The sequence below is a fragment of the Cucurbita pepo genome, chromosome LG12 (assembly GCF_002806865.2).
Source record: "Cucurbita pepo subsp. pepo cultivar mu-cu-16 chromosome LG12, ASM280686v2, whole genome shotgun sequence".
In the NCBI taxonomy this organism is placed as follows: Eukaryota; Viridiplantae; Streptophyta; class Magnoliopsida; order Cucurbitales; family Cucurbitaceae; genus Cucurbita; species Cucurbita pepo.
The window spans coordinates 5,368,451-5,393,671 of NC_036649.1; the positions used below are offsets into that span (position 1 = coordinate 5,368,451).

Here is a 25,221-nt window from a genome sequence, read left to right on the forward strand (position 1 = left end):
ATTCCATACCAGTGAATCTAGGAAGGCGAAGGCAAAGGCAAACGACAGTCATTATGTGTTTTTGTCAACTAGAGTATTAAAAAGCTCAGAATTTTCGATATCTTTTCCATCGTCCAGAACTTTCTCCAATCATAGCCACCTTAGGCTATCAATCAAATTCCACCTTAGGCTATCAATCAAATTCTAACCGTCTACGTCGCCCTAAATTCGAGCTAAACCTCTTAGGCCTTAATAATATGATAATATGATCAAGTTCAGTTCAACACAAAATATCTTTAGGTTAATTCACGAACTAATTCAACCGGTATAGTTTTCTTTCTAAGATGAGTTAAATTGATCCAATTTTTTGAGCCATTTGAAAAACTCTACCAACTGGACTTTCATATGTATAGTTTAAATCACTCTATAAAATATTTCTTCAAAAACCATATTATACATCGTGATTCATATCAATACGAAGCTCGAAATTTTTGAGTAAACACTAAATTAGGTGTAGGAAATGCTAAAAAAAACACTTTGAATTAATCAAAATTCAGGGTGAAAGTATCTTACAATGTAATTCAATAATTCAGTTTGTTTGGTTGAGCTGAATAATGGCATCAAAAAAGAACTTTTCATCTGGTTCAAATTGTTCTTCAAGATCCTCATAGCTTTGCTCTATTCTCAGGTCTTTGCCCACTTTTAGAGCTTCCTGCTTCATTGGTAAAATAGAGAAAAACACTAAGATGAACAGCACTTCCAACGTTAAGCAAATGAATTCACTTCTAGTTTTTTTATAATGGGAAAAGTTCTATTCTATTATATTCCAGTCAGTTCTATTCACATTATACAATCGCATTGATATATGATATCGTTTTTGGTCCAGTTCCTATTTCGATATGAAAATCTAAAAAAACTATCATAGAATAATCAATGAATTACCATAGAAAAGAGAAAGAAGAGGATGTTTTAATTGCTTTTAAATCCTCTTTACAACCTCTATCGATGAGGCTCAACACTACTATGGATGAAGATGACCAAACTATGAACTGTGTCCATATTTGTAACGGCTCAAGCCCACCACTAGCAAATATTGTCCTCTTTGGACTTTCCCTTTTGGATTTACTCTCAAGATATTGTCCTAGAGAGAGGTTTCCACACTCTTATAAAGAATGCTTCGTTCTCCTCCCCAACCGATATAGGATCTCACAATCCACCTCCCTTCGGGGCTAGCGTCCTCACTGGCACTCGTTCCCTTCTCCAATCGATGTAGGATCCTCCAATCCACTCCCCTACGGGGCACAAAGTCCTTGCTGGAACACCGCCTCGTGTCCATCCCCCATTCGGGTTCAGCCTCCTCGCTAGCACATCGCCTGGTGTCTGCCTGTGATACCATTTGTAATGGCCCAAGCCCACCACTAGCAGATATTGTCCTCTTTGGGTTTTCCCTTTCGGGCTTCCCCTCAAGGTTGTTAAAACGCGTCTGCTAGGGAGAGGTTTTCATACTCTTATAAAGAAGGTTCCGTTCTCCTCTCCAACCAAGGTGAGATCTCACAATAATATTTGTATCTATGTACAGAAAATATCTACTATGAAGTGGAAAAATTTTCACTATTTAACGTAGATTGCAGAAGGCTCCACTCCGTATGCTAAAACAATTTCTAGACTTGAGTTATTAATTCATCATATAGAACAGGGCAAAACATATAAATGGATTCGAATTGCCTAATATTTTAAGATTAAGATAACCCCAGCTCAAAACCAGAATATAAAAATGGCAATTATATCTTTACCTTTTCCACATATGCAGCAACAGTAGAGTTGATAACTTCCTTAATAACTTGTTTGTACACCTTCGAAGGTCCGAGTATCTCTAATAGAATTTCCCGAGGTATCTGTCGATAACAAATGATGAACTTATCATTATTCAGACATAGTCAATAGTTGCTTATTGAAAACCAAGAGATTGAAAGGAAAGAAAACTTACATTCGGCGTCTTTCCTGACATTCGATGAAGAACAGCGTTATTCAAGTCCAATGAAATGAATTGGAAAGGATAAGAAAAATGAAAACATTGTGAGAAACGAATTAAAGAAAGCGATTTTCTGATTTTTAGGAGTCGTTTAGTAACGTTTCCATTTCTCTAACATGAAGACAACACAATCACCTGTAACCTTAACCATGCGCGTAAAATATACAACAGCTCAGCCGAAAACAATGGTGCTAGCAACATTATTAGAATGGTTTTGATAAAACAAAAATGAAAGCCATGAGCACCTCAAATAAGAAACACGCCTCTGGATATTACCTCCTTTCGCTCTTCTAAAACCGGGAATAGGCTGCGCTTTATCAACCATTTCATTGAACACATTGTCGAAAATTGCTCGTGTTTTAGCTCCAGAGACCTCAATACAAATCTGGTTGCAAACTCAAGAAAAATCAATCAAATAAATAAATAAAACATGGTTCCTGAATCTGCATTGAACTTACAAACATTACCATTAGTTTTTTATGATTTTTTTCAATTCTTTTAAACTAACTAATGGATAATCAATGGCAAGGACTAGACATGTTTTTAGAGACTAAATTGAATGTCTAAGTGAAGTAACAACAAACAAAATATTTGAAAGATAGTAATCTGAGGATTATAGACATAAGGAACCTAAGAATAAAACTCACCGTATTTCATACCTTTAGTTCTTTATTCTCATTGATATTAGTAGCTTTAGTGACAGAGAAGTCTTCAAACTGAGAAGAAGAAACACTCACATCTTCTGCTCACAATAGAATTAAAGATTTTAGCTAACAAAGTCCTCGTATAATTGGAAAATATTGAAATTGTTCTTCGAAGAGACGAGCATTTTAACCTGATAATGCAGCACATGCAGCTGGAAGATATCTGTTACTTTTACTGTAAAGTGAACAAAATAATTTTTATAGTTAGGAACGTAGGCATGATAGTTTGAGAAAAAATGAAAAAGGCATACAAAGAAACAGCCCACATAAAAGGAGCCCAACTAACTAAAAATAAGGTTTCAATCCAACAAAATCATGCCAATACCATAATTACAAAGGAGACTATAAACAGATGTCCACAAGAAGGCATTAAACCGATCCCCCTCCCGAAACCTCCTCCCTTGATCTTTCAACCTCTCTAAAGATCCTATTATTCTCTCAAATCAAATATCTCAAGCAATAGCAAAGAAGCTCGCTTGCCACAACACGTGGAAATTCTACAAAAGGGCAAACTCAAGAGGACAGCCTCAATCATAGAGAGGCAATCTCTCCTCCAAGTGAACTGCACACTGAAGGTCCTCCTCAACCATAGAGAAGCAAATATTATTTCCTCCCTAATTATTATTGATAACTCACTTACTAGATAGCGTGCTAGTTTCTGAATCGATAAAATATTAAATCCATGGCCTATCTTTTTCGGGTTTTAGTAGATTTAACAAAAAGCAAATGGTAACTTCCTATCCAAAAATTTGATAACAACCAGTTGCCATTTGTTCTTGTAATTATGTTCTAGTATGTTTCTGCTTTTTGTGGACCTTTTTTGTAGTTTACTTTAGATAAAAGTTGGTTCGATCATCCACAAAGAAAAATTACATCCAAAATTTAGTTATGATCTTGATGGCGAATTGGTGGGATACTCCATGTTAACTTTCTATTTTGAAGTGACTAAATAGCAGGACAGGTTGTGAAGCATCCAATTGAGAAAAATGAGGCAATCGTGAGCATTCATATATCCAGATTAGAAGTCAAAATTTCTTAGTAAAGAAAGTCTTTTATGAGTTTATATGTTTCGTAAACTTCGATAGTCAACCAATCAGCTTCATCATATAAAAGAAAAGTTCAGATTAAATCAATTAGATGCTGAAGTCTTCCTACTCTGGGACACGACTAACTTTCATAATTTGGCTTATACAACTCTTTGGAACATATAATTTGGTAAAATTAAATAGAAATTACCTCACAGAAATTTTTCTGCTGCCATATCCCATTTGACTAGGAAAAGACACGCTTTTGCTGGTGAGATTTGGAGTAAAGTAATCTGCTGTCTGCTTATGATATATAGCCTACAATTAAGAAAGAAGGTTGAATAAGAATGAAATTAACTTCACAAAATATGGGACCAGATAATTCTTGGTGCATGATATTATTTCCTATGTCTGGCCTTCGACGACTGTGCATGTCACTATACTAGATGTCTGATGTCATGTTCTTTTATTTCAGTTCATTACTTAGGTGTGAGGTGGTAATGCTAGGCTTTCTTTACTTCAGTATAATTATGAGGTAAATAGAAAGTTGTTGAGCTATTACACAGCCTTACACTACTGCTTTCTTCTACTACTCTCTGTTGCCGCATTTCTTCTTCCTTGATCAATCCATAGCGTTTAGAGTATCAAAACATTTGCTAACGGCTTGTGTCAAATGTTGTCATCTTCAATTAGTGGGACCTGTTCTGCTCCATCTGTTCTTCCTACAACCTGAGGAGGACCAAGCACCCACCCCACAACTCAACCAAGTGACACAAATCCAAACCAAAATCCGGTTATTGTCCATTACCTTAAACCATTTTCATCTTCAAATCATTCTGACTGTCAAACTCAAAGAATCTATTGTTCATCTTTTTCTTCACTGTCACCTCTAGAGGTTGGGCTTTTCTGTTTGAAGTTATTGGCATTTCTTGCTGTCCGAACAAGTGGATGATTGACTCCTTAAAGTTTTATCTGGTAGGAAGTTGGCAAAGAGGATGAAAGTCTTGCGGAACCTTGTGGCTATGGGCCTTACTATGGCATATTTGGTCGGGAAGGAGTCAAAGAACTTTGGAAGATAAGTCCTCTCATGTTGATTTCTTTTTTTTTTTTTTTTTTTTTTTTTTTTTTTTNTCCATGCTCCTTTACAATTGGAAATATCTCTTTTAGTAGTTGTTGGGAGCGGAATCCCTCTTCCCCAACCCCTAGGCTGTTTTTCTCTTTTTTCTCAGTAATATACTCCGTTTCGTATCCCCAAAAAAATAAGCGCTATTGTTGCAAACAATCTAGAAAGCATATAGATGGAAGTAAATTGTATCCAAGTTATAATCGTTCAGTCATGGCCTATGAGTTGGCTTTATTTTTCTGACTGATACGATGCTAGCGAGAATAGTGAAGTATGATGATGAATGCTAAATGGGGTGTGCCCAGCACATTGTATAACAATACTTCTCAAGCTAGACACCGAACCCGAGAGGAGATATTCATAATAAGAAGCTTGAAGATCAAACCAGTCTATCTAAAGACTTCATATGTAAAAAAACTCAATTCCTGGTGAACATATAATTAATGAACTTTTGGTTGAATATTTGTTGAATGGTATTAGTGTTGAATATGATGCTTTTACGGCTGCCCTTGGTACCGGAAGGGATATTCCAAACTTCGATGACTTAAAAGCATGCTTTTGGTTTTTAACAAAAAACTTATCACACAAATACTCCTACTTCAAGCAAATATTGTAAACCTTAACACGAACACCTGCAAGCCAGTCAACCACCAGGGGCCAAATATCCCAAATACCAATGTTGAACCTCCTTTCTCTCCAAACAACAACATTCCCATCATTTACTTTTATGGAACGTCCCAAAAATCAGCACAGAACAGGAACAAGAAGAAAAAAAACTTCAGTAATAAGAACAATCAAAGAACACGAGAACTGAAGTGAAAAACTCCCAATCTAGAGAACAAATCCCGGCCCACCGAAAAGGAAACTCCATAAGAATTATCATCAAATAGAATTCTCCCTCCAACCCCAATTACAAAAACACTCCCTCAAAATTCCCTCTCAAACAAAACAACACAAAGGAATTTAACTTTAGTTAGCATAGGAAACCAAGACATAAGAGTGTTTCTAACTAAGACCCGACAAAAATGTAGCAATAAACCACTACATAACACTTGAAATCCATCACTTTAGACGATATTTCCCATGTGGGATTTTTTCCTCTTCAAATATTTTGCCCAGAAGAAAACCAACAGCTCTGTTAGCACAGATTGTAGTTGGTCAATACATAATACTTTGTGTTATATTGTTCGCTACCTCTGTTCTTCCTTGCTCACTCAATATATAGTCCAATAACAAAGTAAAAAATTGCATCTATTTATCATTGAATACGGAATATGATTCTCTGAAAGTTGATCGGTAAATGGGAGATAAACACAAATAGAGCCGGACAGAAGGAATGATTCACCTTGGGGTTTGCCGAAAGAAAGAAGTTCGTAGCGGCTATTTGCATCGTCGCTCTTATCCACTTCACCGAACTCAACCAGCGTTTCTTTCCGACCGTGGTTTTCGGTACAACCAGATATACCGCTCAAATTTTCTACCAAGTTTAACTTTCTACAAGTTTCTTTTTTTAATTGCTAAATTAATAAAAATATTTTTAAGAAAAAATTTCTTTAACCTTTAAAAAATTTATATATCCCAAAAATATTTTTAAATTTTTTTTAAAACAATTTCAGAATACCCTTATCAACGTTAATATTTTGTTTCAAAATATAATTTTCGGTGTGTTACTTCCTTTAATATGTAATAGGGATATTGGATATGAGGTCCAAAAGTAAAAAATATCTACTAGTTTCTTGATGTATATTTCCGATTTCCGATCTTTATCCTATCCTCATTCTTGATCTCACCCAAATTAAATTCCATCATATACCCATATATATTTCTTAAGTGAAAAACTATACTGTAATATTGAAATTTGAAATTCCAATTTTTAAAACTAATATCGACCATTATTTTATATTTTTCTTATGAAATATTGTTGGATTCATTAGGATAGTTTGCATTTTTTAATTGAAATTATATTGAAAAGTTGAGATTATACATTAAAAAATTTGAAATGTATTCATCGTGAATTTCCCATAAGAAATTCCTATCTCATTCCCTATAAAAATAAATGAAATAAATGAAAATTTTCACGAGAATAGAGATTAATATATGATGCAGGGACAAGGATGAAAATCTTTCCATCCATCTCTCGTCTCTATTTTTAACATTTAATGATATATTATTGTATACTTAAAAACAATTTTGAATGAATATTGATATAGTATTAATACCGATACACTTCAATTCATATATTATCTATTATATATTTTCAAGAATGATACACTAAAATTTATCTATACATAGATGATATGCAAGTATTGTTGATATACTATTAAGTAAATTTATTGGTGGTTACATGTCACGTACAATTATTGTAAAATTCTTATTATCTAATAAAGACCAAAAACCATACAACTGCAACATGATTTTATGGAGACATCATTGGTATATCGATTATTTGGTATATGACTATCATTGTTTAACTTTATAACGAATATATCAGTGACGCAAATACATCATTGATACGTTAATATGGGCATATCTTAGTAGATAAGAAACAAATTATCATCCTAATAATCTATAGTTTGATTCTCCATCCTTGCTAACATTAAAGAAAATCATTGGTACACGTCATTTAATCTATATAATTGATATATTAATATTATTCTCCACCTTAGTAATAATGTACGAGTGAAATATCTTGATTTATATCATGTAGTCGAGATATATTTCTCTAATGACTTAAAGCATAAAGAGGTCAAAACTCACCAACACAATCTCACCATAAAAACAATGAACTTCACAATTTATGAATCTTAACATAATTTGGACGAGAAAAAACCAACTTAAATTGAAGAAACACAATGAACCGAATCAAATAAGATCGCACCTGATTGGATCAAACCGAACCAACCGCTAATCAAACTGAACCAAACAAACCCCAAACTGAACCTGGAAGCTTGCGGGATGGTCAGATTTTTTCGAGTATTTGCCACACATATGGATCACAACTGTTTATTCGTGTTTAAAAATAAAATAAAATAAAATAAAGCTTGTAGAAATGGTAAAGGACTTCTAATAAGCAACAAAGCAACTGAAATTACAAAACTATTGCTTCAATCAACCAAAGGAAAAAGAAAAGAAAATGATCTTATTTTCATCCCAAACATATTTACAAGAAAGTATTGCTTCATTAGCTGTAGCTTCTCTTCAAGGGATAGGTGACAAGATTAGAAAAAACGAATGGAACAGAAAAGAAGCCCTTCCTCTGTTCATGAAAGCTATCTCATTTCTATTCCACCAAAGGTTTGCTACTCATCCTTACCTGTATTTTTTATATGTTGCTAATCTAAATTAAGTAAACCCTTAAGTTTCTTGTGAACTAATGATCAAAGGTAAAGAGTCCTTGCAAAATTCTGAAGTTTCTGACGAACATAGGGAAGTTATAAGAAGGATTCTATCCCATATATCTTCCAAACCACTTCTTTCATCATAGAAACCCATAACTTACTATATAATGATGTTTTAGTCACTGTTTGATAAAAGAAGGTAATCGTTTCCTTTGTCTACTTCTTCTCTGCAAAGCTTTTTCAGAAGCAGGAATTTTTTAGCCCTATACATTTAGATTTCTGCCCAAATGGTCAGTTCATAGTCAATCAATATGCCATTCCAAGCATCAAATCAGCAGCGTTACAGAAGCAGTTAGATTGTATAATCGTTCCTTTTACATTAGATCTGTATTGCACAGCCTAAAGTGTTTTTCCCCCCCTTTATGGTAAACAGAGTGAATACATCAATTCACATAAACTTTGACATCTTCTATTTTTCCACCTTCCAAAGGTCTTAAAGATGTAGACAAATTGGTATGAATCGGGTCTCAATCCATTCAAACCGATCATGACCAACAAAACTATTACTATTATTTCCATTTTATATAAGAAAGTGGATATTAAGATTTCATTCTTTAAAAGATAAAAGGTGCTTCATCCGTACTAACTTAGGTAAAGCTCAATTAGCTAAAGCATATATCATTGATAAAAAAAAAAAAAAAGGTTAGATTGGTTTACATTATAGATAGGAAAAAAAATGATCGGGCTAGATACAACGTTGTTAGATGATAAAGCGTGTAAACAACAATGTGTATAAAATTTTATAAAAGATCAGTCAAACTTCTAAAGGATTTTTAAGCAGTAAAAGATTTAGACGAGGAAATCAGCTATCTTTCCAACTATCCTTGACATTGACAAAATTAGTGTTCACTCACCTCAACTTTTTTGGCTGATAATAGTTTCGTTCAAATTCTGCATTAAGTTTTTTACAGAGATTAAGAAGGGAAAAAAGTGAGAACCTTAAATTGCTGAAGATCGCTGCTTAACCTTCTCTTTCAGGAACTGCAAAATATGTTCGCGTTTCCAATTATCAATCCTACAAAAAAAAAAGGGGGAAAAATGTTCAAAAAAGAATTTTCACCTTATGTGCGATATCGAGATTATCAACGGTCATTACAAAATCTATATCGTTCTATACACTATATTAACCTCCTCAAACATTCTTCATTCACTTGGTTTTGCTCTGATATATTATATGTGTGATGCAGACAGTATAAGATGGGAAAGTCCTGGCGCTTCAGAAGTTACCTAATGCTTTCTTTATGTTGGCCCTCATCATCCAGCAAAATAAGCTTCGGTGGAGAGTTGAAGGTATATTGAACATTAACTGAAGGGAATTGATCCTTTTCTTCTTCAATGAAGCCAACAATTTCAGGATAGAAAACTAGCTTCCTCATGCAGACCTCCAGCATGGCACCAGAATAAGTTATCTGCAGTCAATGAACTTGGCTTTCATCCTTTGTCAAAATAAATGAAAAGACACCCACATGCATATACTTATGAAATACAACCAACAGAGTACTGAACTGGGGAGTTTGAGAGGATAAAAATTCTGGATGCATACGAGGCATTTCTCCCTGGGACATCCCTTTCAAGGTTTAACAAGACTTTATGGCTAGCCATCAACCTAGTTTTTCTTTTCTTTTCCTTTTTCTTTTTTTCTTATTATTTCTATTTATTACTCCTCCATATCCTTGTATTTTTTTTTTTTTTTTTGGAATCTTTGGTGCGAGTGTAATTGCAGAATTTTCAAGGACGTTTCTTGCACTTTTAAGTGTTTTTTTTTTTTTTTAAACAAAATAACTTTCATCGAGAGAAATAAAATAATATATGGGGCATACAAAAAACAAGCTCCCAAAAGGAGCTTTTAACAACCTACGAGAATGAACACCATTGAAAAAGTATAAGACTAAACTAATAGTTACAAAAACTCCGAGTAATGAACCTGTCAGCCCCTCTGAAGATCCTACTATTCCCCTCAAGTCACAAATCTCACAAGATATCAAAGGAGCAAGCCTAGGACAACAATCTTCCTTTATCTCGAAAAGGAGAGTTCATCAAGATCTCCTTTATCATAGAGCAGTAGTCCCTGTAACACCACGGAAGGGTATAGGGCTAAGTGGAAAAGGCAAACAAACTACTAGCCTCTTGGAATAAGTAATTGTCTCATAACGAATGTAGAATATCTGTCCAGAAGTTTGAAACACTGATGTAAGAAAATTAAAATACTATGGATATGTACCTATGGTAATTTACAAAATAAGGGGAATTCATAGGTTGCACTTGATCATAATCCCTCACTTCAACAGGGTTGTGATATGCATTGATAAATGCGTTGCACATCCCTTGAATCACCTTTTTCTTAAACCGACTTAGTTTCCCTTGTCCACTGAAACCTTATTTGGACCATAGTTGTGATAATTACATAAAGGCAGAAATTGTTAGTCCTACGTAATATGTTAAACTAATGTGTTTCCGATTGACATCTCTACCACAGGGCCGAACAAGCATTCAGTTTATAAGTGTGATATATTAATCACAAATGGAATGGTAAGTTACTGCAATTTTTGGGGGAGAAACAGGATTTCATTGATTCCCCTTCCAGAAATCAGCAAATTTATAACATTTTGCATACCTTACTCGTGGCATCATCAGAATCCTCCGTGCAGCATTTCAAACAATCCGTCACTAATTCTGCAGTACAAATCTGGGCATGAGGATAGCGTGTAATATAAAAAACAATAAATTTCAAAATTATTGCATAAGCTGATACAAAACGGTTGCAGATTTTGAACTATCAGTTCTTTTTTCTTCTGGATTTCGGATAAAAACTATTTGAAGTCGTTAGCAATCCACAAATCCAGCGTTGCCAGAATTGCCAGTGCAACAATCACTGAATTCATCATTAGAAATTACATCTTTTGACATGTTCACGTAAAACTCATTTGTAAACTTACAAATTCTTAAACTGCAAAACTAAAAGACAATATGTTAAATTAACTCCACATCTTGCAACCCATTTCTTGATTCCACATGCAGTTGCATAAACGTTTAAAAATCATGGAACTCAGGGAAGGGGGAAGGGGTAAAAGAATCTCCTCCAGCCAAGCCAACTACCATAGCATTTTCTTTTCTTTTGCTTTTTTTTCCGAAAAGTGATGTTCGGGTGCTATTTTTGAAAAGACTGGTTACTGCTATTGTTTTTAAAACTATTTTCAAGAACTATGATTGGGAGAAGAGACAGGGAGCATGTAGGATTTTATAAAGTGCCCTTACAGTCTAATGCGTGGAAAACAATTTCCCTAACCAACTTTATAAGCCTCTTCACTTTTAGCAAATATGGCCACTTTGGAGACTGTTCAAACTCCTAATCTTTTAGAGTTGTGATCAGATGGCACATAATAAATGCACTTGAAATCAATATTCACAAGAAAGAATGTCTTTAATTTAACTAAAACAAATAGATCTATGTGAAAACAAAGCTAAAAAAGGGTGTGGAAAAAGGTCCAAAACCCCGTTCGACCTCTAAAATTATGCTGGGGCTTAGCAATCAAAAAGGGTGTGGAAAAAGGTCATTGCAAAAAATAAAAAGAAAGTAACCAAAAGGAATAACCCTAACAATCACTAATTGCATTCAAATCACGACTTATCAGAAAGACATGATACATAATTTCTGAAAAACATAATCAACAAATCACAGAAGGAACAAGATGATCTATCGCTTCAAAATGTTGAGGACTTCTTTCTTCCCACAATTCAATCTCTGGACGCAATTTTGTAATCTCTTGAGATAAAACTTGAAAAAAATATGAATTATTACATCAGAATTTCAGAAGCCATCTTCTTCCCTAATAAATTCTCGGACAATCACAGAAGTAGGACCCTAAGTCTGTCTCTCAACTCATCATCGATGTATCTTCGGATAAAATAAGAAATGACATTAGCAAACTCTATCCACAATACTAAGAAATTCAAATATCGAAATTAAAGCCAACGGTAATACATCCAGACTACAACAAAGTAATCCGGAAATCCCAAGTCTAAATCAAGCAAAAAAAGATCCGTAATCAAACCCAACACAAGATGAACAATCAATCATTCAAAAGAACGCAGAAGATCAAGAAAATAAGCGAACAAAATCATTAATATGCTGCGAATTCACCAGAAATAGTCACGAAAATGGAAGAAATGTAATAACAAAGATATAAATTCAAAGCCGAATCAAGAATGCGTATAAAAAAAATAAAAAATAAAAATCCAGTGAATCAAACGCATCACCTTGATCTTTAATATATTCAGCTAAAGTATGACAATCGGAACAGAGAGCAAGGCCTGTGAAACCTAGATCCTCACATTCCCTCGAGCTGAGTTGCTCCTTTGACCAAGCTAACGGCATTGACGCAATGAAAATGATCGCCGTCGCCATCGTCACCATTGTAGCAGGATTCTTGACACCGGTAAGAAGCTGCATCTCTGTGTTCGCCGGCGACTGTGGGTGAAGAAGCAAAGCCTCGAGACAATCAGAAGAGAACACTCACGGAAAAGACCAATTCTTAACTTCAAATTTAGAGTGATATTTTTCGTTATTTTGATCCATTGAGTTTTTTTTTTTATTTTTTTTTATTTTTTAAAATTTTATTTCACATTATGGGAGTAATCGACCCACACACATCTCCATGAACTAGTTACAGTGGTCGCTCAGCACCGAAACTGGTTTGAGTTGGGAACGATAGTCTTGCTTGTTTTGAGATTAGACAACTTTTTGCATAGCTGGTTCGTTTTACAATCATCAACAAGGTTCCATTTCTGTCGAACATCTTGAGGAAAGAGCCCGCTAACTCCACTCAGGTTCCTTCTTTTGTCATTTGACCAAAACCGATAATATTACTCTTCGAACTTGGGATATAATATACCTTGGTCATTAGACGTTGGTCGTCATTTTTGCACTGGAACAAGATGAATCATTTGTCTTGGAACGGTACAATTAATCCATCGTCAAATTTCACGCTTCCAATGAGCTTCTCATCAAATTCCTTGAACTTTGTTCAGTCTCCGGTGAACTCTTCGTTGGGCCATTACGATCGCTTTTTGGGCTTGGGCTCAAAGCTTGGCCCAATGTTTATTATTCTTGAAATTTGGGATGATTTTTTTATTTCTTTTATTTTTATTTTTTTTTTATGAAAGAGGACATTTTGATTAAAATATGAATATAAGTTTATAAATTTGTATTTATTTATTTTACAAATGTGAAGGGTAATAAATTCAAATGCCCAAAATTGTATATTTATTCTCGGTAATTAAAAAAAAATTACAATAAATTTTAAACGTACTTTAAACGTTTTTAATTAGTTCTTAAACATTCAACTCTACTTGAAAAGTCCACGTCGTACAGTATACCATATGCAAATAAGATCACGTGGTAAATGAAATCTCCATTTAATCGCACGGTAGGAATTGACTTATTAAAAACACATAATAGTCAAAGTCAATGGTCAAAGTCTAAGGAGTATCTTTTATAGTTTTTAGTTTTCTTTCTGAGTAACTCGAGAAAGAAAGTTTAGAAACCATTTTTTAAATCAAGATCGGGTAAGATCCCCCTAACATCATCCTTCACGAAAGTTATTCCGTGGATTTTCTTCATGAATCTGAGCTTAAATTACTGAAATCGATCAAGAAACGAGGATGTTGTAAACGTACGTCTTATGAAATTTTATTATGGGTTTTATCCATATTCGGGCTAGCTGATCATTAGTTCAAGTGATAGGCAGATTCATATATCTGTCTCCACATGCATAAATGAACTGAGATATGAATAGGGTGCTAGAGCTAGAACAGTTTCTCAACAAGATTTAGACGTTTTCAGTAGACCAAACACATAAGGATCGTGAGAGGAAATCAGAGAACAAAATCTTAATACTCCGAAAACCAGATTAGCTCCAAGAGCTAGTTAAGAGAGTCGTTCAAATGAGAGTCAAAGATATAAATCGTTAAGATGCTCTAAAAGAACCTAGTGAACTTCCACCACCGTTAAAAAAGATTAAGATAATATTTATTATTTTAAGACAAAGTCAGTAATGCTCGCATGTTCTAAGACAAGGTCTGTAAGCATTATAAAATATAGAGAATTGAACTTGAAATTGATGTTATGGGTTCACATCGATTGACTTCGATTCAAATGGCAAAATCAAATTTTTATTAAGGACAAATTGGTGATACGAGCCTAAGTTAATCAAGTAAGTGGCCTTACTATCGGCATGATTATATTTGAAATTAACACGTGCCCAGTGGTTCTGCACGTGTCATCTATATTGATATGTGTGAATTATTTATGGAGCGATATGTTTATGATATGATATGTATATGTTATAATATGTGAATTGTATGATAATACTTATGGGACGATGTGTTCAATGATATGTTTGAGATAGGATACAAGAATGATGCACTAAACGTAATGTAATGATAGAAGTAAGATATGTTCATCAAACGTTAAGGTTAAGTTACGTATCGAAGTGCTATGGATATGAGAGATTGATAAAAACGATATGGTCACGATCGATTGATAAAAGAATATGGCTAGGTTATGGGTAGAAAGGGACATGATTATGATAGATTGATAGAACGATAGCGTTAGGATACGTTCTTGTAACGATATGACTAAGGTACGTTCATGTAACGATATGACTGTGATAAATATAAGAATGTTAAGGCTATGATAAGTTAGGGAACGATATGACCACGAGATGTTTACGATATGATATGATTATGATACGACATGTGAATGACAGATATATTTTCATGTATATATATATTTTAAATTCTCATTTTATTTGTAAATATATTCACTATGTTTTCGGCCCATTTTAATTCGCAATCTGTGCTCCGAAAATTCTCGAAAAAAAAACAAAATGGTTATCGAACCAGCTTTAATTAACAAGAAAAAGCAGGTAGTAAATTTCACCTCTACACGACATAATTGCAAAGCTCTCGATAGAGATATTGAGCTGACACCTATATCTTAGATTAGATTGAAGCACTGCTCAGTCAAGATCATCTGTCTGTTTCATTAATTCATAAATAAAAAAATTATCAATAAACTTAATTTTTTAAAAAAAAAAACAAAATAGTTATCTAATCAGCTTTAATTAACGAGAAAAAGTAGGTAGCAAATTTCACCTCTACAATGACACGAGAGCTTAACAAAGCTCTCGACGGAGGTACCTATCTCTTGGATCAGATTGAAGCATTACTCAGTCAAAATCATCGGTGAGTTTCATTAATTCATAAATAAAAAAAATTATCAATAAACATAATTTTCAAAAACAAAAAAACAAAATGTTATCCAACCAGCTTTAATTAAGGAGAAAAAGTAGGTAGCAAATTTCACCTCTACAATGACACGATAGCAAAGCTCTCGACAGAGATACCTATCTCTTGGATCAGATCGAAGCATTACTCAGTCAAAATCGTCACCTGTCAGTTTCATTAATTCATAAATAAAAAAAATTATCAATAAACTTAATTTTCAAAAAACAAAAAAAACAAAATAATTATCGACTCGTTTTCATTATCGAGTAAAAGTAGGTAGCAAGTAATCAAAATTATCGGTCCATTTCATTAATTAATAAAATATTATTCCATAGTTGGAAGTTGGAAGCCGGCATTAAGCATACTAAATAATAATAATAATAATAATAATAATAATAATAATAATAAATTATTATTATTATTATTATTATTATTAGTAAAAATTTCCAAAAATAAGGCGGCATTGTATGGTGGCAAGGAAGAAGGTAGACGCCTAACCGGGTCAAAGGTCCAAATCGTGGGGGTCAGTATGTAATTATTATAACTTCGGGGGTTGTAAATGCAAAATAATAGTGCCAAAAATAATAATAAGAAGGACAATGAGGGGGTAAACATTAAATACATTAGAAATACTATTTTTTACCATATAATATATAATTATTATAAATATCCAATAATTTGATTAAGAATTAAAATAATGTAAAAAAAAAGAAAAAAAAGTCAAAGAGAAACAAGTGTAGATATAAAAATGGATGCGTGGGAGGTAAGTAATTAATATAATATTATTCACAACTCATATTTGACAAAGTCATACAATATAATGAATAATAATAATAATAATGAAAATAAAATAAAATAAGGAATTATATGGGCTTTGCTATTACTACAAGATCGGTGATTGATTGCGTGAAGGGCATGAAATTAATAAGATATTAAATAAACGAGAATCATAAGATACATCAAATCCATCATATTATTTGACCTTATATAATATGTTTTTTTTTTATTTATTTGTTTATATATTCATGCATTCACATTATTATTTTTTGGAAATTTTAATTCTATTGCCGTTGTTAATGATTTATCTTTTTTAACATTTATATATAAATATATTATATTTTCAAAACCCGTCTCATTTGTTATAAAATTAAAATGAAATAATAATTTAAAGATTTTAGACTGTCAAAATAAGCATAGTTTTGTTGTAATTGAAATATAGTATCTATTTTAAAGTTGGAGGTTCAAATATCGTACAACCTGGTAGGCAGTGGCTTGGTTAAGGGAACCACTTGAGCTTATGGACCTGAACCTAGGTGATCTATCCATGACCAAGATGAAGTTTGGATGAAACTAAGTGGAATGGACTGATGTTGAAGAATCAGTGAATGAGTTGTGGTTAGGGGTGAAAAGGGTGTTTAAAAGAATGGAAGACCTAAAAAATACGACTAACCCAAACTCGTACAATTTTGACTTAATCGAATTTATTGTTAATTTTAAAATATACATAAAATTATTTTATATATAACTCTTTTTTCAAAATATATATAACAAACTAAAATTTTACTTATATTAAAAATAAAAAATTTAACAAATTCGAATAATCCTAGCTAACATAGCCCAAATTATATATAGCGAATCGAGTTAAAAAAATTTACGATCTAAATAATTGAATTTTATTTAAAAAAAAATATCTAAACCCGACCCTAAATAATAAAGATCCTAAAAGGAAGGATATTTAGAGTCGGGTCAACAAATAATTAAATAATATTAGAAATATATATTTAATATATATATATAATATTGATGTTGGTGGGTGAGCACGTCAACTTAGTAAAAAAGAATAAGGAAAAGTCCAAGTCCCCACCGAATAAGGTGGTATGACGTGGAGCAGGGGATTATTTAATATTTGGGTTTGTTTCTATTCCCTAACCATCCATATACTGTGGACATGCCCATTGTGTGAACCCGCTCCAAGTGCTCACAAACGTTCAAAATCACTTAACTATGCCTACCAAAACGCTCTCGTCACGCTAATTTTAACTTTTTTTTTGCTACCTACCTACCTGTCTACGTCATCGTCGTATACTACTAATTAGTATTTAAAAATGTTCACGAGGTTAATGAAGGTAGAGACGGGATACTATGACATGCATTTAGTGTGAGGATGTAAGTGCACAGAAACGTTCAAAATCATTTAACTTTGCCTAACAAAACGCTCACTTTAATCGTCATGCTAATTTTAACTTTTTTTGTTACTTACCCACGTCGTTAATGTATACCACTAATTAGTATTTAGAGATGTACACAAGACGAGGCGGAAAAACCTAGATTTCTCTGTCTTTATCTCGTATTTTAATTTTCATATTGAGAAAAATTTTATTTATTTTTTTAATATAAGAAGGTAATTTTTTTTTCCTATTTTTGTATTTTTTTTTAAAGATTTTTTAGATTATTTTTCAATATAGTTTATATTAAAAAAAATATAAAATAACCTAATAAATATTACAATATAATTTTTCTAATTAAAAATATAATATATAATTTTGTCTTCCTTCTCCTAATTTAAATCAACATTTCTATTATGCATTATATTAATTAAATAAGTAAAAACTATATAATTAAATAAAAAAAATTGTAATTAGCGTGTGCTCGCTCATTCAAAATTAAAAGTTTAAATCTTCGTATCTCAATTAAAAAAAAAAAAATTCAAATTTCGATATTACAATATAGTTTTTCACCGTTAAAAAAAAACAATATATATTTAAAAAGGGAGGTAAGACAAGGTCGGGATTGGAACAGAGAAATCTCTTCTCGCTCCACGTTTATTTTCTTTATAGTTTCTCTATCCTACCGAGAGCTCTCGTATAAATAACATTATATAATAAAATAAAATAAAATAAAATAAAATAAAAATCCCTCAATATATTGTTGGTATCATAATTAATATAATAATGGAGGATTATTATTTATTGGGGTTGACTTGAGGAATTAGTTGAATAGAATGTAAGAAAACTGGCACGACGAACACAAGTATATTTATAAAAACACCATATTTATGAATGTAATGGGAAGGGTAGGGAGGTTGGGTTTAGGCTGTCCATATCAGTGCGCATGTGCTGTCTGATTCACCTCGAGGTTGCTAAGGTTTAAGCTCTTGTGTGTCTCTCTGTGTGTGTATAAAACGAGTGTCTGTGGCTGTGTCTGTGTGCGTGTGTGCGTGGCGGTCGGAATTCAATAACCAAGCGGCTAGCTTTCTCACCTTTCTTTGTCTCATCATGTGGAGGCTCAAGGTTGCTGATGGTGGTAATGACCCTTACATCTATTCCATGAACAACTTTGTCGGACGACAAATATGGGAATTCGACCCCGACGCTGGCTCCCCCGATGAACGAGCTGAAGTTGAACGCGTTCGTAATGAATTCACTAAAAATCGTCTTAAGGGCTTTCCTAGCGCTGACTTGCTCTGGCGTCTTCAGGTAATTTTTAAGTCTAAATCTTTTAGTGCTACTTACATCTTAACTAGTGTAATCGTCGATATGGAGTGTTCGTTTACTTGAATTTTGATACCCGGTTTGAATTTTGAAAACTGACATTTTTTTTTTTTGTACTAAAAAAAGTATTGAATCGTGAACTTTTACTAGTTTATCTCAGTTTCGGGTTGGCGTTAACCTCCTACCTAAGATTTATATTCATATTTGTCTCTCTTTTTTTTCGTCTTTTTTTTCTTTAATTATTATTATTTGGATTTTAACAATTATGTATAATGATTATACATCATTAATTACAAATAATTATTAAAAAAAATAATTATATTTCTCCTCTCTAAAGTTTGATTTGATCCCTAACTTTTCAAATTCAACGATTTTAATCTTAAAATATTTTGTTGATTATTAATAAAATTCTCGTATAAAGCTACTTTTTATTAAAAAAAATTATTTTAATTATTAAATTAAAAACGTTTTATTTATTTTTTATTTTTTATTTTTTTTATTTCACTCGGTCTCCTTTGGCTAATCCAGAATTTTACTTTTTTTAAAAGAAAATAAAAAATAAAATTTGAATATAAAAAAATATATGTCTATTACGCCAAACTACTTGAACATTTATGTTTAAAAAATAATTTAAAATTTCCATAAATTATAAATAATAAAAAAAAAACCATATTCCTAAAATTTGCATGTTGTTATTTGTTTTTTTTTTCTAATTACTAATAAAAAAAGATTGTATAATGCCTTTTTTTTTTATTAAAAAAAATTATTTTCTATTTTTTAATTATTAAATTTAAAACATTTTTTTATTGTTTTTTTTTTTTTTTTCCGTTTTCTTTCTCTTCTCTTCCTCCTTCGGTCTTCTACCTTCAACGACCGCTTTTTTTTTTTTTTTTTTTTTTTTTTTTTTTTTTTTTTTTTTTTTTTTTTNATGTCATCGTCGATCAGTCCACCGTCGGCGCTCGTCCTCTACCGTCGTCGTTGCCCAGACGCGCCGCCTCAGCCCTCCCTCTTTCCACAGATCTCCCTCCTCTTTTCTATCGCCTTCAGAGCGCCAACCTCTCTATTGATTATGTTTTTTATAATAAAAAACGGGAGAAGGAAGAGAAGAAGAAGAAGAAGAATGATCGGAGAGGAAATTTAGGAGGGGAAAAGATTTACAATCGTTCGTGAGAATCAGTATCGGCTACAACAAAATCATTTAATTAGAAAAATTAGAAAAAGAAATGTATAATTCTTATTATTTGATTGCAGCTTCTGAGGGAGAAAAATTTCAAGCAAAGTATCCCACCGGTGAAGGTTGAAGATGGAGAAGAAATCACTTACGAAATGGCGTCCGATGCAATGAAGAGAGGGGCGTATTTCCTGGAGGCCATACAGGCGAGCGATGGACACTGGCCCAGCGAAACATCGGGGCCACTATTTTACTTGTGCCCTCTGCTCATTTGCATGTACATCATGGGTTTTATGGATTCCGCTTTCAGTCCGGAGCACAAGAAGGAAATGATGCGCTACCTTTACAACCATCAGGTAGCTATATTAAATTTAAGCTTCATTCGCTTTTACTTTCAGTTTTCGATAAATGCCCTAGGATCATGTGTTCTTTACTTGGATCTTTTCCTTAATTGTGATATGTCCTGGTATATAAGCAAGAGATTGACATGAGATCTTTTGGAAAAACTAAAATCAAGACGACGAGAGCTGTTCGTTGTCTTATCACGTGTTATCAAAGTCATACCCTTATTTAAACTTAGTTATGTCAATAGTGATTCAAGTGTTGAACAAAGAGGGAGCCTCAAAGGTGTCTTTGTGAGCCGTGAAGGTGTTGTCGTAATATGACTTAGGTGTCCGAATAAAGAAGTTGTGAGTTTTGAAGGTGTAGTTATAGCGAAGATCCATGGTAAAGCTGTATTGAACTAGCAATGTGCTCGAAAGAAAGCCATCTAAAATAGTGTTAGATGGATGGATGACTATTTAGGGAGAGGCTTGATAGTGTACTTTGTTCGAGGGGAGGATTCCCACATTTGATTAATGTACTTATGTTCACAGAATGAAGACGGCGGATGGGGATTACACGTCGGTGGGCACAGTAACATGTTCTGCACGACCTTCAATTATATCTCTCTACGTTTACTTGGTGAAGAGCCTGACGTTGAGGCAGTTGCCAAAGGCAGAATCTGGATCCGTGACCACGGCGGCGTCACCTCCATACTCTCCTGGGGAAAGACGTGGCTCTCGGTATGCATAGTTTCTGGTTCATATCCTTTCTGTTTACATTATTATTAACTAACCATTGTTCTTTAATTGATGGGTTGAAGATATTAAACCTGTTCGACTGGTCTGCTAGCAACCCCATGCCTCCTGAGTATTGGATGTTTCCCACTTGGGTACCCATTCATCCATGTAAGTTCATATCAATATCAATATCCACATAAAGTTCATATGAATGAATACTTAAATTTACATGAATATGTGATGCAGCTAACATGATGTGCTACACTCGAATCACCTACATGCCCATGTCTTACTTGTACGGCAAAAGGTTTCAAGCTCCTCTAACGCCTCTTGTTTTACAATTAAGAGATGAACTTCACACCCAAGCTTACGAGAAAATTAATTGGAGGAAAGTTCGTCACATGTGTGCTACGGTACAACCATAATCTATGCCTTAGTTAACTATCCTCTGTATAGTATAGTGTATATATATGTATATAACTTAATTGATATTGCAGGAAGACCTGTACTTCCCACATCCCTTTGTCCAAGACCTGCTTTGGGACACTCTTTACATGCTCAGTGAACCACTCATGACCCGCTGGCCTTTCAACAAATTGATTCGCCAAAAGGCCCTTGACGAAACCATGAGGCATATTCATTACGAGGATGAAAACAGTCGCTACATTACCATTGGCTGCGTTGAAAAGGTTGAATTTGGGTTAATTCATGAGTTAGTTCATATGAATGCAATGATAATCTTAGTTAATCTGGATTTTTGTGATTATGTACACAGCCGTTATGCATGCTTGCTTGCTGGGTTGAAGATCCCAATAGTGAGTATGTGAAGAAGCATTTTGCCCGAATTCCTGATTACTTATGGATGGCTGAAGATGGCATGAAAATGCAGAGTTTTGGTAGCCAGTCGTGGGATGCTGCCCTCGCCATGCAAGCTCTGCTTGCTTGTAATATCACACATGACATCAGGTCTGCGCTTAATAATGGCCATGATTTCATCAAGAACTCCCAGGTGCGTGATAATTAAATGCTGGTTAGCTGCCCTGCCTTGCCCTGCTCTGCTCTCCCCTGACTTATATATGTGTTTGGTCAAATGTTGAAGGTTAGAAACAACCCTCCTGGTGACTACAAAAGTATGTTCCGCTACATGTCTAAAGGATCTTGGACATTTTCAGACTGTGACCATGGATGGCAAGTGTCTGACTGCACCGCCGAGAACTTGAAGGTGTCCTCCTGCCTTCGAATTCCATTTTCATTCATTATTTGGGTTCTGGGTTTGGCCATTAACAATGAAACTTATAAATTTCTAGTGTTGCCTGCTACTTTCGTTGCTACCACCGGAAATAGTCGGTGAGAAGATGGAACCTCAACGCTTCTACGATGCTGTCAATGTCATCCTGAACATGCAGAGCAAAAACGGAGGCTTACCAGCCTGGGAGCCAGCGTCTAGTTACTACTGGATGGAGGTAGCTACACTCATGGTTAATTCATTATTGATCTCTCCATAACTCCATCACATTCCTCTAATATTATGTTGTATTTTGTTTAGTGGCTGAATCCAGTGGAATTTCTTGAAGATCTAATCATCGAGCACCAGTATGGTTTATGAACATTCTCTTAAAGTTCTGGTTTTGTTGAGAATTTTATCTTGTTATTTGTGGTAATGATGAATGGTTCACAGGCATGTGGAGTGCACCTCATCAGCGTTGCAGGCCATACTCTTGTTTAGGAAACAATACCCAGAACACAGAAAGAAAGAGATCAATAATTTCATCAACAAGGCGGTTCAGTTTCTTCAGGACATACAATTGCCTGATGGTTCTTGGTAAGGCATGCATTAATACATAAGCAGCATTTGTTCTTGTTTTTAATGGCGAATCACTGACAGAGCTGATATGAACAAAATTACCATTCATTGCATAGGTATGGAAATTGGGGGATTTGCTATACTTATGGAACGTGGTTCGCGCTTAAGGCGTTGTCGATGGCGGGGAAGACTTACGAAAATTGCGAGGCGCTTCGTAAAGGTGCCAATTTTCTTATCAAGATACAGAATCCAGAAGGAGGATTTGGAGAGAGCTACTTGTCATGTCCTTACAAGGTAAACACATCCATATTTGTCAGTCAAATCTTAGCTTAGGCGTTGATGTAGCGGTAGCTTAGAACGATGTCGTGATCCAAATTTTTGTTCTATAGAGATATATACCGCTCGATGGGAAACGATCAAATTTGGTGCAAACAGCTTGGGGTATGATGGGTTTGATAGCTGCAGGACAGGCAAGTCCCCTACACCTCTCTCCCTACGACTAATCGGCAAAACAATTTTTAAAAACAAAATACTAACGGTTTCCATTCAAAACAAACACACAACAGGCGGATGTAGACCCGGGTCCCATTCATCGAGCAGCCAAGTTGTTGATCAATTCTCAAACTGAAGATGGTGATTTTCCTCAAGAGGTGGGTGCCATGTTTGTTCTTCGTTCTGAAACATACCCCTAATGAATACAAGAAGGAATGGTTACTTAATTATGTTGTTAAACATGCGCAGGAAATTACTGGAGAGTTCTTCAAAAATTGCACCTTGCACTTCGCAGCATTTAGAGAAGTTTTTCCTGTGATGGCACTGGGAGAATACTGTAACAAGGTTCCGTTGCCTTCCAAGAAGAACACTATAAATTAAGGTTTTAAATTAGACGACAAATATATTATGTTCTTAAAGGATCACATGTAATATAATAACTGTACTTGAGCACAGTTTTTAGTCGCCACATCTATGTTTCTTTTGCAACTTATTGTTTTGTTTTGTTTTTTTTTACACTTGGATGTATTAAAACTTTAGCTACATTTACGAGCACAAAAGATTTGCTCCAAAATTAAATATTTGTATGTGCATTATATTTTCATTCATTTATGTGTACTTTAGAGGATGTGACTTTGTTGAGCAATTTTTTTTTGCCTTATTCACTTTGTTTCTTTTCGCTCTTGTGATGATTATGATGATGAAGGACGAGATTGATAATAGTACTTCCTATCACGACGATTTTCAAACGATTTTCGAGGTTTCAAATATCAAATACAAAGACGAACCGGGACAATCCCCTTTGTGAATTCTCAATTTCTGAACACTTCCCTATCTCGATTGACAATCAATGAACACTTGAAAAAGAAATGAGGAATAGGGTGAATATAAAAATACTTGATAAGTCGCCTACTTGTAGCTCTCGTCACATCCAATATTTAGTAGGTATTGAGAGGATTCCCACTGGGCTCCAAGAAATTCGACGTAATTTTACAATTATTTAAGCTTCTAGGAAAGTCTCGAAGCTCTGAGCGGTTCTGTTACATGTCATAAACCCTATTCGGGTCTGAAAACTGTTCCCTAGGTTTTAGCGTCACATATCTCCTATATAGTGAATCTCATCTCGAGGTGAACTAACTTTTGTTCTCATACTTAGTAAGCTTGCATAGGCACAATAGTGAACGATCGATATCTTGAGTTGAGACGCGACCTCATCATATCTCATATGAGAGTGTAGTGTCTCGTCTGAATACATCTATATAAAGTTAGCTAGTGACCCTTTTACAAGAAAACCATACAGTCAACGTTTCAGGGAGTGACCTTGTGTGCTTGCCAACTGCTCAATTTACCCATATGGTCCCTCGCCCCTTCTTAGGGCGTGTTTACAATATAACAAGCCTATTCAGAGAGCCCCTTATAGTTTGCATACATGATAATGACATTCTTCATGTTAAACTAGTTATGTAATCCCTCATCCCCTCCTTAGGACAGGTTAAGCTCTTGACCCATTTCTATACGTAAAAGTAACTCCACAAATTGTTGCAACGTGTCATCCTATTTGACCTTGGTCAAACTAGCATGCACGGTTTCTTAGATGCCTGCTACTTGGAAAGGACACTACTGAGTTTGAACTGGGTGACACCAAATAGTGCTA

At 34.1% G+C, this 25,221-nt stretch overlaps 3 protein-coding genes across 7 annotated transcripts; 1 reads left to right on the top strand and 2 right to left on the bottom strand.

Moving 5' to 3' along the window:
• Nucleotides 1-500: 500 nt before the first annotated feature.
• Nucleotides 501-6,341, bottom strand: LOC111807668 (trigger factor-like). 2 transcript variants are annotated; one of them, XM_023693487.1, is made up of 8 exons: nucleotides 6,209-6,341; nucleotides 3,952-4,058; nucleotides 2,847-2,890; nucleotides 2,671-2,753; nucleotides 2,288-2,396; nucleotides 1,967-1,980; nucleotides 1,773-1,874; nucleotides 501-691 (listed from the first exon to the last, which is right to left on the bottom strand). In XM_023693487.1, exons 1-8 carry the CDS (start codon nucleotides 6,251-6,253, stop codon nucleotides 569-571), a joined length of 627 nt encoding a protein of 208 aa, XP_023549255.1. In that variant the 5' UTR covers nucleotides 6,254-6,341; the 3' UTR covers nucleotides 501-568. The 2 variants fall into 2 exon arrangements, with proteins under 2 accessions (XP_023549255.1, XP_023549254.1); XM_023693486.1 differs by having other exon boundaries at nucleotides 501-694.
• A 2,637-nt stretch (nucleotides 6,342-8,978) lies between these two features.
• On the bottom strand, nucleotides 8,979-12,823 carry LOC111807710 (selenoprotein F-like). Its single transcript, XM_023693553.1, has 4 exons — nucleotides 12,519-12,823; nucleotides 10,876-10,934; nucleotides 9,489-9,670; nucleotides 8,979-9,276 (listed from the first exon to the last, which is right to left on the bottom strand). Exons 1-4 carry the CDS (start codon nucleotides 12,709-12,711, stop codon nucleotides 9,201-9,203), a joined length of 510 nt encoding a protein of 169 aa, XP_023549321.1. The 5' UTR covers nucleotides 12,712-12,823; the 3' UTR covers nucleotides 8,979-9,200.
• Nucleotides 12,824-18,823: 6,000 nt separating this feature from the next.
• Nucleotides 18,824-24,175, top strand: LOC111807343 (isomultiflorenol synthase). 4 transcript variants are annotated; one of them, XM_023693022.1, is made up of 15 exons: nucleotides 18,824-19,024; nucleotides 20,291-20,566; nucleotides 21,086-21,274; nucleotides 21,355-21,439; nucleotides 21,518-21,684; nucleotides 21,769-21,960; nucleotides 22,047-22,280; nucleotides 22,371-22,493; nucleotides 22,579-22,734; nucleotides 22,818-22,864; nucleotides 22,950-23,093; nucleotides 23,192-23,369; nucleotides 23,465-23,545; nucleotides 23,642-23,725; nucleotides 23,817-24,175. In XM_023693022.1, exons 1-15 carry the CDS (start codon nucleotides 18,824-18,826, stop codon nucleotides 23,946-23,948), a joined length of 2,289 nt encoding a protein of 762 aa, XP_023548790.1. In that variant the 3' UTR covers nucleotides 23,949-24,175. The 4 variants fall into 4 exon arrangements, with proteins under 4 accessions (XP_023548790.1, XP_023548791.1, XP_023548792.1 ...); XM_023693023.1 differs by lacking the exon at nucleotides 18,824-19,024 and adding an exon at nucleotides 19,953-20,215 and having other exon boundaries at nucleotides 23,817-24,060; XM_023693024.1 differs by lacking the exon at nucleotides 18,824-19,024 and adding an exon at nucleotides 19,953-20,205 and having other exon boundaries at nucleotides 23,817-24,060.
• Nucleotides 24,176-25,221: the final 1,046 nt, after the last annotated feature.

Bases quoted from the DNA above. Each gene is read 5' to 3' on its own strand.
- LOC111807668 (XM_023693486.1), bottom strand. From the start codon at position 6,253: ATGCAAATAGCCGCTACGAACTTCTTTCTTTCGGCAAACCCCAAG. The intron at 4,059-6,208 runs GTGAATCATTCC...TCTTAATTGTAG, and splicing joins TTCTTTCGGCAAACCCCAAG to GCTATATATCATAAGCAGAC. The intron at 2,891-3,951 runs GTAATTTCTATT...TTCACTTTACAG, and splicing joins AGCAGAAAAATTTCTGTGAG to TAAAAGTAACAGATATCTTC.
- LOC111807710 (XM_023693553.1), bottom strand. From the start codon at position 12,711: ATGCAGCTTCTTACCGGTGTCAAGAATCCTGCTACAATGGTGACGATG. The intron at 10,935-12,518 runs GTGATGCGTTTG...TTTGTACTGCAG, and splicing joins TGAATATATTAAAGATCAAG to AATTAGTGACGGATTGTTTG. The intron at 9,671-10,875 runs GTATGCAAAATG...CATTGACTGCAG, and splicing joins CTGATGATGCCACGAGTAAG to ATAACTTATTCTGGTGCCAT.
- LOC111807343 (XM_023693022.1), top strand. From the start codon at position 18,824: ATGTGGAGGCTCAAGGTTGCTGATGGTGGTAATGACCCTTACATCTAT. The intron at 19,025-20,290 runs GTAATTTTTAAG...ATTTGATTGCAG, and splicing joins ACTTGCTCTGGCGTCTTCAG to CTTCTGAGGGAGAAAAATTT. The intron at 22,865-22,949 runs GTATGGTTTATG...AATGGTTCACAG, and splicing joins GATCTAATCATCGAGCACCA to GCATGTGGAGTGCACCTCAT.